This window comes from Opisthocomus hoazin, chromosome 12, assembly GCF_030867145.1.
Source record: "Opisthocomus hoazin isolate bOpiHoa1 chromosome 12, bOpiHoa1.hap1, whole genome shotgun sequence".
NCBI lineage: Eukaryota > Metazoa > Chordata > Aves > Opisthocomiformes > Opisthocomidae > Opisthocomus > Opisthocomus hoazin.
This window is the reverse complement of record NC_134425.1, coordinates 6987143-7003446: the sequence shown is the minus strand read 5'-3', so window position 1 is coordinate 7003446 and position 16304 is coordinate 6987143. Positions and strand designations below refer to the sequence as shown.

Below are 16304 nucleotides of genomic sequence, written 5' to 3'. Positions count from 1 at the left end.
AATGGATTGTGATAAGGAATATTTTTTTTTTCTGCAGGCTTATATGTCATGAAATATTGGTTTTTTAGAAGGCGTATTTGTTGTGAAAATACATAACCTATATATTGATGGACTAGGTTTCACAGAAAATTGAAAAGCTCAGTTGTATATAAGATAAAAACAGAGATAAGTGACCAAGAAAAATGTTTTTGAAGCTCAGTCTTTCTTTTTATCTTTTTTTTTCCTCTTTAATGGTGATGTGCATGACAAGAGTAGTGCTGTTAGGTAGCTAGTAAAATTATTTTCTAAAAAGAATACAGTATCGATAGTATATTACTGAGTTCAATCTGGAGCCTTCCTATAAAGGTCATCTTAAACTTTGTGAATGTTTCATATTTAGACAGAGCATTTGCAGTTTAAGCCCATCTCTAATAATTATTGATTAAAACATCCAGAGGTTACCATGTGTAATCTGTAAGGAAAGGAAGCTATTACTCAAGCTTTTACTAAATCATGAGTTTGTAGATTTAATTTTTTTGTGTAGGGTCTTTTTGAAAAAGTAGGCAATGCTGATTGTGAGAATTAGAGCTCCGTATTGTTATATAGTAGTTTTATTTGTTGTATAGTGGAAGTTGAGGGAAAGATCTTTATTTATCAATGCACTTTGTAAATGGGAAAATATTTTGAAGAATCTGTCATCCGACTTCAAGGCATTTTTTGCTAGTGATGGTCAAAACCATACCGATTTAGCTGAATTCTTGCATAAGGTCTCTTAATCAAAGAGATTACATAAACTTTAAATACAATGTAATTAATCACTGAACAAAGTTAACACTTTGCTTCTGTGGATTATTTGTTATTTATTCTTAAGAAATTATCAATAAATGGTCTTTATCACCTGACAATCATCTGTAGAGCTAGAAGCAAGCAGTTGTGCAGTTCTGTCCAATAGCCTTGAAATCACCTCAATGTTTTAGATGATTTGGAAACGTTATAATGTATGGAGTTCTTTTTCTAAATAAGTCATTAGATTAAATCAGGTTAATGTTTGTTTGCAAGTAGAGAAAATCAGTGGCAACTGGGATACATAAGATCATACTTGAGAAGTACTGTCAGTGTGATAGATCTCACTATGATAAAAGGTTAATAGCATTTGTATTTTCTGTTACAAATTTGGGCTTTTTCCACAGGGTAAAACCTCAGGTAACCTCAGGTATATGTTATTACTGTTTTGTGCTTTACTTCCTTAGTAAAGCTTTTCTTCCAGTGGCATTGCAAGTTTTGATAGGCAATTTGGTTTAGCGCAGTGAACTGAAGTAGCGATTCATAGCAGTAGCTGCAAATGATGAGCATGTGTTTGACATGTTACCTGCGAGCCTTTAGGTGTCTGTTATTGCTCTTGCTGACTAACGTAGACTGAAGTGAAACTGCTGAAAGCACATTAATGTTTACATGCACATACATTAAACTGTATCTTGGTATATAGATCCTAATTTTTGTACACCCATGCATATGTTTATGTGGACATATTTATAAAACTATCTGTGTCAATAGAAGAAAAGACAAAAACAAAGACACCCTCACTTGATTGAAGACAAATTTTGGCTGAGTCAGAAAATGTAGAGTTATGCGTAGTTAAATGTTATGGCTCAGTTTCTAGGATTTTGAGGAAGGAAATTATAAAATTTGAATGAATTATCACACTAACCTAGAGTGACTCTTTTCTGCACAAATTAAGTTTGGGTAATTGGTGTTGTTGCAAAATTGAATTAAATAGTTTTGCAAATTTAAGGTTAGGTATATTGAGGCATCTTGATGCAACTAAACATGAACAACATTTTAATGTCTATGATTATTTTTGACAGAGCCCTTATAAAACTACAAACAGGTGAAGGCCTCCAGTGTATACATGGAGATACGTTCTTTGTGAGCATCAGTAAAAGGAACTATATTGATTTCATGATAGCTACTAGCAATTTGTGAGATGCTTGAATCTGTTTGTGGGTGTTTAGAAATTTAGCTGTAGGTTTTAAAAGTACACTCCAAAGATCTTCTGTATTTTTGTGAAGTACCTTGGAAAGAACAGATGTTCCATTTTCTAGGTCTCCACATACACCTTAAATTATTGCATGTTTAGCAAGTTGTGTCTTGAGGTACAGCATACTTGTATTGAAAACTGTGAGGCAGAAATAAAACTGCCATGGAAAGAATGTCAAAACCTCCAGTGAAAATGTTAGGATCACCGATTCACTCTTCAATTTTCCTGCCTACTTGAATAATGATTCTGCTTTACGAACTCATAACTGGCTTTACACAAACCAAGCAAAAGTCAGTCTAGCAGACACTTCATTTGTGGTTTTTAAAAATGTACATCTCTCTTCAATGTTAGTAGGAATAGTTTCTGTACTAATATAATAGCTTAAAGTAATATTTTTATGACTACCTTATTTTAGGTTTTTAAAAAGTCATAAATTATTTATTTAGTCATAATAGACTGCTTTTGTTTCAAATTAGAAGTGGTCAAATTTATCAAAATGTAGTTATAACTTTCTTTTGAGTATATAATGTTATCACTAGCTACTGCCACGTTGTCTTTGTGTCAGATCTCCAAACACAGCCTAAGCGCTGAAGGCCTGAATGAATAGAAGTTATGGGAGATTTTCTATTGACTTTAATAGACTTGGAGTTGAGGATGGTCACAGTGTGTCCTGTAATGTAGACTTGAAACTATTTGCTGAAACTAACTTTAAAATGTGCTGCAGTATAGATAAAGGAAAAGTGAGAGGGGGGAAAATAACCTTAAAGAGTGTTCCATGGGTATTTGATTTTTGAATTCTGATATTCCTTTCATAGGTTTAGGACTTACTGTTTTCTTGTACGTCGGTAAATGCAACAAAAATAGCTCCTGTTATGTCTGATTTTTAAAACGTATTTTCTAACCATTGACAAAATTACTTAAGAGATGTTTGAAAGAACTGAGTGGTGTGTACTAATGGTTTTGTGTCCTATGATAGCTCAAAATTCTCAGTGAGGTAATGGAAAGTTCAGAACTGAAGAATTTGAATGGGATGTTTGACTCAGATATAAAAGAGTTCAGGCTTATAAGTAGTGCTTCTTTTTCACTGTTATTTCAGACGTAATTTTTTCAATTTCATGCAATCTTATTAACATTTTGGTTTCCATCTTAAAAGATTTGGGAATGTCATTTGTGCACAGCTGTGGTGGTAGGACAGGTTTCCCAGGCTTCAGTTGCCTTGCTGGCTTCCTGTTAGGCAGCTTTTCACAATGTAGCAAAGCATAGCTATTTCGTTTTTTTTTTTTTTTTTTTTTTTTAACTTATTAAAGAGCCTTATACTTCCTCTTCTGTTAAATTCAAGAGTTCCTCTTAGTCCAGGTTTGTCAAATACAGGTCTTATCCTGGAAGGTTGTTTCAGGTATTGCAATTAACTGAAAATGTAACTGTGTAGCTTTGTAGTAGCACAGTGAATGAACGTTAAATTTAGATAACTTTTTAATTCTGACTTCTTGAAGACAGTAGTAATATACCTGGAAGACAATAATTGGCATGCTGGACAACAGTGTACCATATGTATTGTTTAAGCTTAATTATTCCATTACTCCAGAGATCTTCCAGCCCTTAAAAGTTTAAATCCAAGTTTTAAGTTCTGCATTTTGACAATGACTAGTTTGGAGATAGTGTGTTCTTTTCAGCCAATTTCATCTTGATTGATTCCATAATTCCCCAGCATGACTCCATGAAGCTATATACATATGAGACTGTATTGCAATTATATAGTCATCTGAAAGCTTCTTAAGAGACTAAAGTAACTCTGTCACTAATTGCAACTCTGTCAAGATGTTTGTGCATTAGAACATGTACTTTGGCAAAATACGTTTCTGACTCTAGCAAAAATCAAGCATTCAGTAAGGTTAAAGCTGACCTCTTTAAAGTGGGAAAGTGAATCCAAGTTAGTGGTAGCTTTTTAACTGTGGCATAGTTATATTTATGAAATGTACTGTGGATTTTGAACTGTGTCTTTGGGGAAAATGGGGGGAAAAAAAGGAAGAAGAGAAAAAAGCAAACTACTAATTGACAATGTCATAATAGGAGACTGAAGGCATGTTTCACCATGCCTTGTTGGTGACACTATCACTGACAAAATGAAATTATTTCAGAACCCCAAGTCTGGATCAACTTGGAATCTGAAGCTTTTATAAAGGGAAGCAAAGTCACTTACGGAATTTCTAACAAAACCACTTTTAATTAACGCTGTTACTATTAAAAATAGGCTAATCAAGGAATGGTGGTGTTAAAATGCCTATCAGCTCCATACCGAAATTAACAACTAAAGAAAGCTAGTATGTCCTTCGGAAACAGAGGAGAGCAGGAAGGGTGAATTTAGAGAAAAGTGGTGCAAATGTTGCCTGGGGCTGCCTGAGCCTTGGTGAGCAAGGTAACTGCTACGCTGTTGTGAAAACTTGCACTTTCTGTTTTTTCAGTGAATATAATGTGTGTGGAGATCCCAGATGCCTAGAAGTGTTCCCTGCCTCAGTAATCATGTCTGTGGCACTCTGTTCAATAAACTGAGTAACACCTCACTCAGCAAAGAAATACCAATTTGAGACTAGCAGTCGTTAAGAGATTTGAAATGCTCTCTAGTGGTAGTAATTTCACCAACCATGTGGATTTTTTTTCACCTCTAGCTAATGAGCATTCAGTCTATTAGAGCTGCAGAAACAAAGGCAATGTAGCACAATTGGTAGTATCTGTGAAAGGTGAAAAAGGAAAAAAGATGGAGGGAATTAACAACAGCAAAAAAGTGGGAAAAGAATGTAAATACAACAGAACAAAGTGTGGTGCCAAAAAGATTTCTGAGAATTAAGTAATTTTGTATACGTTTACGTACCCATCCAGTGATCTAGGAGGAAAGCAGTCCAGGTCTGTGGTAGTAGTTGTGGGCTTGGATCTGGACAGTTGCCTCTCCTCAGAGACAGGTGGGACAAGGCTTGGGGTCAAGCCTTGGAGTAGGGCTTGGCGTTCAGTCGTCATGAGTCGCACTTGAGATGTGCTGACAATGTAGGCTTCCTCCTCGCTTCCCACAGATTAAAGACAGTGTGATTTATCTTAAATCCTTCATTTGATACTAAATCAGGCTGAAAAGTATACTAAAAGTGAGTAGGATTGTTGTATAATTACACACCTTTTAAGCTGTCATTGTAGATGGGTCAGGATAGAGCCGAATAGCATTTTTGTGTTATAAATGTGGAGGACAAATCTGACAAAGCTTCTCTTTGCCACCCTTGAATTCATTCTAATTCACCCTTGTTCGAGTTATGTATTCCTTGTATCCGAGTTTCCAATAAATTGTATTTTGTCTATTTTTTCAACAATAAATTAGAATAAGATTGAAAGTAGAGTAATGTTGCCTTTGTTGGCGTGGCGACCTGGTTCAGGAACGGCACGGCGACCTACCCCCCGGCCGCTCGGGCCATCAGCTCGCAGACACCAATGTGGTGGACAGCAAATGGCGTTTATTGACGGGTAGCACAGTATTATATAGCTTAGGTTTACAGCATCACTTCCGTCTGCTTACACCATGGGCTAAACGCTACTGGTTATCAGGAGAGGAGGGGGGGGCCTACCTTTCCGTACAGCACGACATCTTCCGACCGCCAGGCCCTAACTATCCACAGAGTAACAGTAATTATACCTTTTTTTCCTAAGGCTATTGCAGTTACATTCATGTAGGTAAAGTTGTTGATGTCGTTTGTGATGACATTATTAACTTTAAGGGCAAATATCAGAAAACACAAATTATATTTAGCATTCATGACTCTAAGTTAAATTTCTTCCTATCATTTCTGATAAGTTGTAACTGTCTTGAGTTTACCTCTGATGACTGATCATTTAAGGTGAAAAGTGAGGTGGATCCATTGTTAAAAACTGAAATGAGTTTAGAGAATGAAAATTAAAATCCTTTGTTTACTGCGTAAAGTATCATAGAGCATTGATACTAAGAGAAGTATTAAGTGCTTCATGATATTAAAACATTTAAAGTTTTAAATATCCGAGATAGCTGTCAAATATAGCTGCCACCTGTCCTTGACAGAAGCACCAACATCTGCTGAGATGCAGACCTGTGATGTCTAGATAAGTTTCTATACGCAGAAAAATATTTATCTTCGTACAGTGACCTTCCATGCACAAGACACAAGCCATGGACTTGTTTCCTAGGGAACTAGTGACTGAGGAAAGTCTAAAATTAGATCGGTGGGTTGTTTGCTACAAACGGGAATTGGGTGCTAAGTAGGTTCTTAAAGTATCTAGAAGTATTACATTGACTTCATGTAATGGGATCAATTTTTTAAAATGCCCTTCATCATGATAATTCTTTTTTAGTATCTTCAATCAAATTTTTTAAATACTTTTGATAGGGTACTTATTCCTCTAGGTTCATTTTAACAGCAAAATATTTTTAAAAGTCAAGAATCAGTGGGTTACTAGTTAAAGCAAAAATAGAATCAGACACAATCTTCAAATAATTTTATTCAAATTAAACTGGATCTTAATTTTTCAAGAATGGTTTTAGGTGAATCATTCTCACTAGCTCCATTTTTCTCACTTTATCACTCCTGTTCAGATCCTCAGGTTGGCTCTGCAACTTTAGTGTCTTATTCTGCAACTCCAATTACTTCACCTGGCTGGAAGTTCCCATGTAATCCAGATCTTGATTTCTTTCTTTGCTGCATGTATGGATCTAAAGATAGCAATTGTATCTAAGTCCCATGGGCAGTAATTGTAGCTGCAGGGAGAGGAAGGAAGCAACTAGGTTTTTTACGTTCCCTAGATAACCCAGGGCAGACTTCTCTAGACCTCATCAGCAGATTATTTTAGCCTGGGCACAGTGCAGCTGGGATGCTGCTATGTTGCTTCTGGTCAGGTGCTAGATCAGAGTGCCTTCTTACCCACTCTTGGATGATGCAAAAGTGGCCTGGAGCAATAAATTAAGACTTTGATCTTCTTTGGAATAAATAGTACTGTGAAATACCTGGAAAAAAGGTACTGTAAATTGACTCTATTCTCCTCATCTCCCACTTCTTGTAGACTTAGATACATATGTGGTGATTACACATTATGTATTCTGTGCTATGTCTTGAATTTCTGCAATTAGTAATCATTAGATGTTGTTTCTCCTCTTCTGCCTTTTTATATCAATGAGAAGTTTGCAATAAAGCACCTCTATAAATCCAAATAATCCTTTTTTTTTTTTTTAAGGGCATCTTTTGAGTTGTTCTTCATTTAATACTTTCAATCACCATCAGATTTTTCGTAACAACTAACCATATCTTTTGAGCTACTCCATCTGTCTGTCACTCAAAAGACAGTTGTCCTCAAATTCCTTCAGCTAACAGGGTTTGTTGCAAGTTATTAACTTAAGCAGCAATTAAATTATGGTGATTAAATGGCTGCTGAAAGGCCAAATCAGCCACTGAATTATCTAGGCCTTCTGTGAAAAGTAATACTTCAAGGTCATTTTCCTTGGAGATTACAAAAAAACATACAAATTCTGTGGGGTCAGTAGGGGGAAATTGTTGTGTACTGAACCCAGAGCTTGCAGATAGATATCTGAATTTGACTGTTGCCTAGGAAAGGGGGAAGTGAAAATTATTTGTGATGAATCTTCTTGCTCTTTATAAATTAAGAGAAAAAGGCAGTTGAAGGATTACCTGCTACAAAAGATAATGCACATCTTGATGTGTTCATTGAATTACTTCACTCTATGAGCAAATACTGTTAGCTATTTATACTGGTTAAATCCTCAAATTTGGTGCAGTTGTAGATGAAGCCTGCCTGCGCCAGTGCTGTAACTGATTTTTCAAGGGAAGCATTGCATCTGTGTACAACTACATTAATGAACTTCAAACTGAAGGGGTGCACAGGGTTTCCACATGCAGAAATTAATTTTGTTTCATTTGGACACCTCTACATCCTGCTACAAAGTTGATCTGAATTTTGTAAATGTTCACGCGTAATTATGATAAAAAGCCTTTGTGCTGAGAAGATATTTTTTGGTTGAATATCAAGTATCCTATTTGTGTTGATTATTCTAAAAAGTCCTCAAAAAATGAGTGCTGGTGGTGAAACAACTTCACCGGTTTTTAATAGATTGTGTTATTTTCAACCATAAAGATATTTTGTTGAAATATTTATCTATGCAATTTATTAACCTTGGCTAACTTCAGATTTAGAATTGGTTTTATTATAGTTACTAAAACATTGTTTTTGCACTGGGGTAATGAAATAGTAGTTGGTATAGTAACGCCTGTAGGAATCAGAGCCCCAGTCCAACAAAATACTTCAATATACGATCTGCATTTCAAGCTATACAAGTTCTATTTCCTTCATGTACCTAAAGTTCTGAATATGATACCTGATAAGAGTGTTCATGCAGTTTTGTCTGGATAGCTTCAGGCAACAAACACTTGTACCACTTGCAGCCTGCAATCTGCCTTGCAAACATGCATCAGACATGTGCTAAAACTATGTGCTTTAATTCTCACAATGTTGTTCCTAAATTTGACACTTCCTGAAATGTTTTCTGTGACAAAGCTCATAGTTAAGATGCTAAAGGATCTTTTTGATACTCTTGAGAGTATTGATGTATGATTTTTTATTTTCATAATTAATTTAATTTCAATTCCTGATTTTTTTTAATACAATGTTACATCTCTGATGGTATAGAATTTTCCACGTTCAAAGTATTAGTGCACCTAGTACCTAATGCTACAAAAATTTTATACAGCTATTAAAAAGGCTTCAGTTTAGATATGCACTATTGTAGTAATACACATCTTCCTGTTTGAGGAACTTTTTTCTGCAATTTATAAGAGTCTTAAGAGAACCAATGCAAATGAATGCAAAAAAGAAGTAATGGCTAGTCCTGTAATAGTAGTTTTGCCCTGTGGCCACTGAGTTTCTAATGTGTACATTAAAGTGCAAAATTCAGACACTTTCGAGTCATGTGTTTTGCCCAGTTAAAACTAAGTCTTGGGGATCTGAGACAGAAAATAGATTTTTAAAGTTTAAAACAACTGAATTACGGCTTGCTTTGCTGAGTTAAATCAAGTCTGTTTTCTACATATCCTTTCTCTGGTAAATATATATATATATGTGTATTCTTACTGGGACTGTCAAGAGTATCAAGCAAAATATTTGTAGCTGGTGACACAGAAGCAATATCTGCTGTATGTATACCTACAAAATGTAGTTTTCCCTAGCTTTGGTTCCACTAGAAACCAAACACTTCACCTTGATTTTGACTGTGTTCCTTTACCTCAGCTGTCATAGGAGGTTGGGTCAGTGTTGTATATTCCTGTTGCTGGTCACATTTCCCCTTTCATTCTGTGCCTGTGTTTTTTGGAGTGCTGTTCCAGTGCAAGCACAAATATTAGAATTTGAGTGATGGATTGACTGGCTGTTTTAAACTTTGCAGTGAGAGCGCGTGGTCTAGAAGATCTATACAGCTTTGAAAATCTTTCCTCATACATAGATGGGAGATTGAAAACTGATCTGGAAATGTTTTGAAGTTTAGGACTGTGATATTGCCTGCATTACTGTATTGCATAATCATCTTGCTGAAAGTTTGTTCTGTTGTTTACTTGAATTTTGAAAATATTGTTCATACTTGTCAATATTAACTTAGCTTGTGTTTTGGATAACATACTGAATGGGTATTTGCCCAGCTGTATTTTAGTTGATTAATTATATTTTAACTTTGGTCATCATGCAAGGAAGTTGTAATGAAGCTAACAGCAAGGCTTACTATGTTTGTGAACAAGAAAAAAATGTTACCTAAAATATATACTGTCATATATAGTGTGTTGGTTTCATCCCTAATTATCATGAGCAAAGGACATAGTCACTTAGAGAAGCTTTATAATTTCTATTACCATTACTTCCGTGAATATATCACCTGGATGTTCCTCGCTGTCACCTGTATATTGAATGAATTCTGAAGGAAGTCCTAGTCAGAGAGAAAGCAAAGGTCAGATTTGGTCTTGTCTCCCTTTTCAAAGAGCGGAATTTGGTTCTCATGTTTAACTAGTTAATCTAGTATTTAATTAATGAAGATAGACGTATTGAGAATCAATAGATTTAATAAATTATTAAACTCAGCAAATTATATAAATTGCTTTCTAAACACAGTTTTTATGTGTTTACCTTACAGTAATGAAGCAGTTTCTGTTGGTTAGTGCTTTTGAATAACGATCGGAATATTTTACGTGTGTTTTGGTTGAAAGATTATTTGAGTCAGTGCAGAGCAGGTGGAGCCCTCTGAGTGTAAAGAGTGATTTTCAGTATGGCAGGACAGGAAGTGTCTGTTTAAATATTTATATGATAGCTAATCAAAGGGCCAGAACCATTGTTTTGCTCTTGTGGAACATAGTGGTTAAAAGAAAAAATAGTTCACCTTCAATATTCCACAGATAAATGTGCTTCCTAGGAGGCTAGGGGAGGGGGGAAACACCAAAAACAAACACCACACCCCCCACCCCCCCCCCATATGAGACACACGTGAGAGACAGTCTAATGCACGGAAATGAAAAGTACTGGGGTATGCACTGAATATTCCTGTCTGAGGGTGGGATGTGTTTGCTAATTAAACAGTGAAGCTAATGTGATGCATCTGTAATTCGGATGGTGTCAGGAACTAAGGAATTATGGAAGTGGTTGAGGCAAATGCTTCTTAAAGAATGAAACTTGTAAACTAGGTTGGTGCTGCTAAGGACAGATTTGCTGGGGTTGCAGAACTGTAATGTCTCTCTCTGAGGGTAGGGTGGTTTTTTATACTTCTATTTCTCTTCTCTTGAGAACACTCTGATTTACTTCTGTGATAAACCTGTAACAACAGGGGGATCACATTGCTGAAATGAGTTTAGCTGGAAGGGATACATAATGTCAGCTGAAAAATAGCACTTGGTAAATATGTTTTGGCCATGGTTCAGCAAAAAAGCAGATCCTGTCAGCGAAGTAACATTCTGTTTTCTTGAAAGTGTCTTTTAGTTGAGCACAATCGTACACTCTGCCTTTTTGGAAAAAAAAAAAAAAAAAAGGAAAATAAAATACTGTTTTGTCTTTGGTGCTAGACATGTGGTCCTGACAAGGCTAGTATGGATCACTTCAGTTTTCAATACGTTTATGCTCTGATGTACCCTTGACATGGGAAAGTGTTACCAGGGTGGGGAAGTGAGTCATGTCAGAGCCTACATCTAATGCTGCCCTATGGGTCCTGGGTGAGGAAATACCTTTGCAGAGTGGGTATTATTGTGGGATGCTCAGCTGGCATCTATTCTGTTTATGTCATCTGCCCAGCAATATTAAGGCCCTTCTGAATTGTCAGATCAGAGCAAGGGAAAATGAAATAGGTACAAATTGGGAAGCCTGAGAAAGTATGTCTGCCTTATCCATATTCCTTATCTATATTCTCAGTAGATGGGTGCTTGGGTCTGTGCTACCTTTACTGGACCATTTCCGAAGAAGGAAGAGTCTTTATACGCAACACACAGCCACTGTCATATGGTGCAGACGTTTCTGGTATTAGAACCTGCACTGAAGTTCTAAAGCCGCGAATAAATTATGGAAATAAGTGTTTCTGTCTGGACTTCAGGTAGTAGTAAATGTGGGAAAGTCACTTACATATTTTAGAAACGTAAAAATTACACCCCAAAGTAAACTTTACATCAGAAACAATCTGGCCTTGTTTTTTCTCAGCCAGTAAATTGGGAAAGCATTGTTGTGTAAATACATTGTAAGCTAGGAGATTTTTGTATGAACCGTGCTGCGTTTATGATAGAATTCAGAATGGCAGCCTTGCCAGAGGAGATGCCAGACAATCCTCCTGTTCTTTCTTCCTTGCTCTTGCTGAAGCACCAAACCATATGGCAAATTAAGCCTGATTTTTATTAAACTTTTCATTGTACTGAGCTTGGTGTGATCTGGGAAGTGCACTTTTTTTGAACTATGCAGCCATTATATAAGCATCTTAATTAGGAGATGTTAATGTTCTTCCTTGCATTCCTGGGAGTATGTAGCTCCCTCTTGTGGCTAATTAAACATTTTAAAGAATCGTACTTCTGAAAATTACTTTTGTGCATTTGTCATTGCTCTTGAACAAATGATGCAGTTGTGCATGGAGCATCTCTAACCTGGGCTTCTTATTACTATGTCAAGCCTAAGTTGCTGTGCAATGACGAGATGCATAGATGGGGTTGGAGAGAAGGGTCTGCACATAGTCACACCGTGAATGTGACTGCTTCCTGAAGCTTTAAAAAGCTGAATGGACACATCCAGTCATTTAGAAAAAAATCTCTGTTTGGTAACTCTGTTGGTCCTATACATTTTATGCTGAAGAATGGTTTACAGCTAAAGTGGGGATGAGATACGGGATGTGTTTTAGCTCCAAGGAGTACAAATCTTTCAGGTACCCCATTGGTATGTCTTGCCATCAAACTCAAGGTTAAGAACTTTGCTGGATTTGGAGTTGCAATGAAATTTTCCCTCCAGTCAGCTTTGCAGGGACCCTTACTACTATTATTATTGTTGCACTTCTGTCTTTCTATCTAGTGTGGAGAAAGATCTGTATATGACTATCTGGATTTTTTCTGATAAATTCACTCGCACAGCTCATGATTTGTTTTCCTTGCTTTCTGTGGCTTGTTACAGCTTGAGCATTGTGCCTATACTACATCTTAAATTTGTCGTGTTTAGATAATCTTTGATGGCTATGGTGGAAACGGCTGTTGTACAGACACCTGTGAATTAGATTTTTGTGCTGGCCTGTGGCTGACTTCAGGCCTTTCAAACCACTGTTCTTATATTGGATGGGAAGGTGCACTTGTCTTGCAATAAGTCTCAGAAATCAGGGCAGAAGATGATCAATTCATCTTCTCCCTAGAAAAGTGAACAATACTCATGACATTGCAAAATCGTAAGCATAGCTTTATGTTAACAAAAACACAGAATTTTAGGCTTGATGTAAAAAATACCAGAGATTGGTCAAAAAATGAGTTGAAAAGCAGAGAACTTTTCAGTAGGAACCATTAAGTTTCAGTTTCATCACAAAACCTGAAGTTACAAAGTTACTTTGCCCTTCTATCACCTGCAGTGTTGTCTGCCTCTGTGTTTTGGTATGACATACTCAAAAATACATGAGATGAAAACTTTATCCATTAGTGTTTCTGACATGGAAGGAGGAAGAAAAAAAAAAAAGGTGAAACAGGTTTTTACTTTGAAATTTCTCCCTTTCCCAAAGGGTTTGAGAATTGAAACTTTATCTCTGAAAATGCTGATTTCCTGTTTCATAACTTGTGGCAATTTTTTCTCAATTAAAATAAAGAGTAATGATAATGGAGTTTAGTCAAAAACTCACTGCCCAGTAATCTGCAAACCAGTGTTGCAGAACCCACAGCAACAGGGCAACAAACATGCATTTCCTCGGGGACGTTATTAAACACCCTGCATATTTATTATCTCAAAATGGGAGCAGGTCCAGATTTCCAAGGCCGCTTTTTCTCTTCCTCTTCCTGAGGTATAATTCAGACCAGCATATAAATATTTGACTTAAAGTTTCTGCGGAAATATTAACCATATAAAATTGCTAGAAACAAAAGAACATGAAACAGCAGAGGGAAGGAATTGCTTGGCAAGACTGTCGGCCGTAAAGGGCAAGATTAATTTATAATCTTTCTAGTTTCTAGTATACAAATACAAATTTGCAAACCATGTAGCTTATAATAAACATGATGTAGCTCTGCAAGTTTATGTCACTAATGTGAGACAGCCTTGAAATTGGATTTTTAGGGATTTCTTTCATATGGTGAAATAAGGTAGTGGTAGTAACAAGGAGTTTCCATACAAAGATGTGTGTGTATATCTAAATATACATACGAATTTGGAAAGTGGAGGAATTCCAGCTGTGTGACCAAGCAGAGTTCTGGCCAGCATACCCAGATATTTTAATGAGAAGTTTTTTTCCTTGGTTTAAAATCATGGGAAAGGAGGAGTGTAAAAGGGAATGGGGGGAAAATTACTGTCCTGAAAGTAGTTTATTTTGTAATGACTTTACAATGGCTAATAAAAGGGACTGACTAATCAGAAAATGATGTGTGATGGCTATCTCATATTGTAAAGGGTTGTTGTGAAATAAGTATGCTTTATGTCACTTATTGGAATATGTCTTTTTTCCTTTTTTTTTTTTTGTAAGCCTGTAGCTGTTTTATCAGTTTAACTGAAAAAAGAAATAGAATTAAATAAAATGTCAAATTCTGACATAGAGCGAATAGAGTAGCAATGGAATAATAGAAACTTTAAGTAGTGAAATAGAAGACAGTATAGATAAGATAGGAACTGGCAAAGGACATGAACAGGTTTTCTGGGGTTTAGCACAGGAATTGCACAGTGTTTTCTGAATGATTGAAACCATATTTTATAGTTATACATTTTATATTACCATGAAACATATTTTATAGATTATCAGTAGGGAATATACCTCGACATTAGGTAGAAGATCAAAATGACTTTAGTGGTTTTAGAATGATTTTAAAAGTTTTTATGATATGGCCTGTAACTTGTTGTTTTCTGCCATGCAGGTAATCAGCAGTGAAGGGACAGAGGGAGCAAAGTTTCGACTCTCTGGTAGGGGAGTAGATCAAGACCCAAAAGGAATTTTTAGAATCAATGAGATCAGTGGGGATGTCTCTGTGACCCGAGCCCTTGATAGAGAAGCAATTGCCAATTATGAGGTGAGTACTTACAGCAGCAGGATCTCTGCCTCTATGTTGATAATATGTATTTTTTTTAAGTGTATTTGCGTTTGAAAAGGCTGCAGTTGTTGAAGACTAAATTGCGGCTACTGTCCTATAAAATTTCCAGAAGCGTTTGTCCTTTGCAAACGGTAGATGTGTTTATTTTTACATGCAAAACTCTGCTCTGCTTTCTGCATGTAATTTCTGTCATTTATCTTTAGAAGAAATACTGTCTGAACATCATGTATGCATTTGATTTGTGAATACAAAATTATGTTTGGACAAAAGGAGATCTTTCGGGGAAGTTGCCACTAAGGTACTAAATGGTTATACTTTTTCTTTCTTATTGTCAAGCTGTCAATGGAACATACTATTCAACTCCATTTTTACTAATGGATATTTTCTAATGGAGATGAAGATGATTCTCTTAAGATGAAAATGTTAGCAGATACATCTCAGTCAGATGTATATCTCCTACAAAAATTTTACTAAAGCTTCCTTTTCTTGTCCATAAATGCTATGTTTCTTCCCGTCGAAATTCCAACACATTATTTCTGATATCTGCAAAATAACTGCACCACAATGTCCTGAAATATATGGTGTAAGTAGAGGATCTGTCAGTTCATGTTTTGGATCTAGCTCTTGAAATGTGCAGTCAGATAAATTGTATCTGGCCACTTTGATGAGCAGCAGAATTCAAAATGCTAAATGGTTAGTGGCACCTTTGCACGTTCCCACTTCTGCGATGGCACGGGGGACTGACCTCCATATCCTCAAGCAGCAGGGAGCACGCGGCATTGCAGCCCAGGTGGGGCACAGGCTCTGGTGACAGTTCTGACTGCCAGCGCTGACGTCTTTGTTGTCTTCTGCTGTGTAGTAATCAATACTTGTACTTCCAGTGCTGTTTTTCTCCTCCTCTGGAAGAGTTTGCCAGTTAGATGGCTAGTCATACTTGCTCAAACAGCACTGCTAAAATTTACCATATGTTAGTTTTCAACACTTAAACATCTATTTCTCATCTGAGTCTACACCGAAATGTATGTTAACCACTCGCATAGGATTTATGGTAGTTACTGATGTCCTTCTTAAAGGGAAAACATTGCTGTTTCTCTTTTTAACACTGTTCCTTGTCTTCATTTACCAGCTGTTTCTTATTTTATCAGTGGCTTTCCACCTTAATGTGTTCAGTATAAACCTCGAGTATTTTTTTACTGGAAGATCATAGTAGTCTTTTCAACCTAACGCATCAAACCACAAATGGCCCTCCTATCTGATCTGGCAAAGCACGCACTTAAATTAAGACACAAACATTTCCCTAGAGGAGCCTTTTTGAAGCAATGCAAGTTATATACAAATAGTGCAGTGTAGTAGTTTATCCAGAGCAATATGAATATATATCCTAATAGGCTGTAGTGCTTTCTAACCTGTTATATAGCACTCTGCTCAGCATGCTCACTGGCATCCTGTTGTGCAAAATGTAGTTGAAAAGTTCTGTAGGAGAACCCTCAGCTTGATTAGTC

At 36.4% G+C, this 16304-nt stretch overlaps 1 protein-coding gene across 2 annotated transcripts in view; it reads left to right on the top strand.

The window, feature by feature from the left end:
- Positions 1-16304, top strand: part of CDH13 (cadherin 13) — a 518767-nt gene that overhangs the window by 228660 nt on the left and 273803 nt on the right. For both annotated transcript variants that reach the window (XM_009945345.2, XM_075433867.1), the window contains exon 5: positions 14629-14781. In XM_009945345.2, the coding sequence (XP_009943647.1) occupies positions 14629-14781 (153 nt within the window). The remainder of the gene's footprint in view (positions 1-14628; positions 14782-16304) is intronic.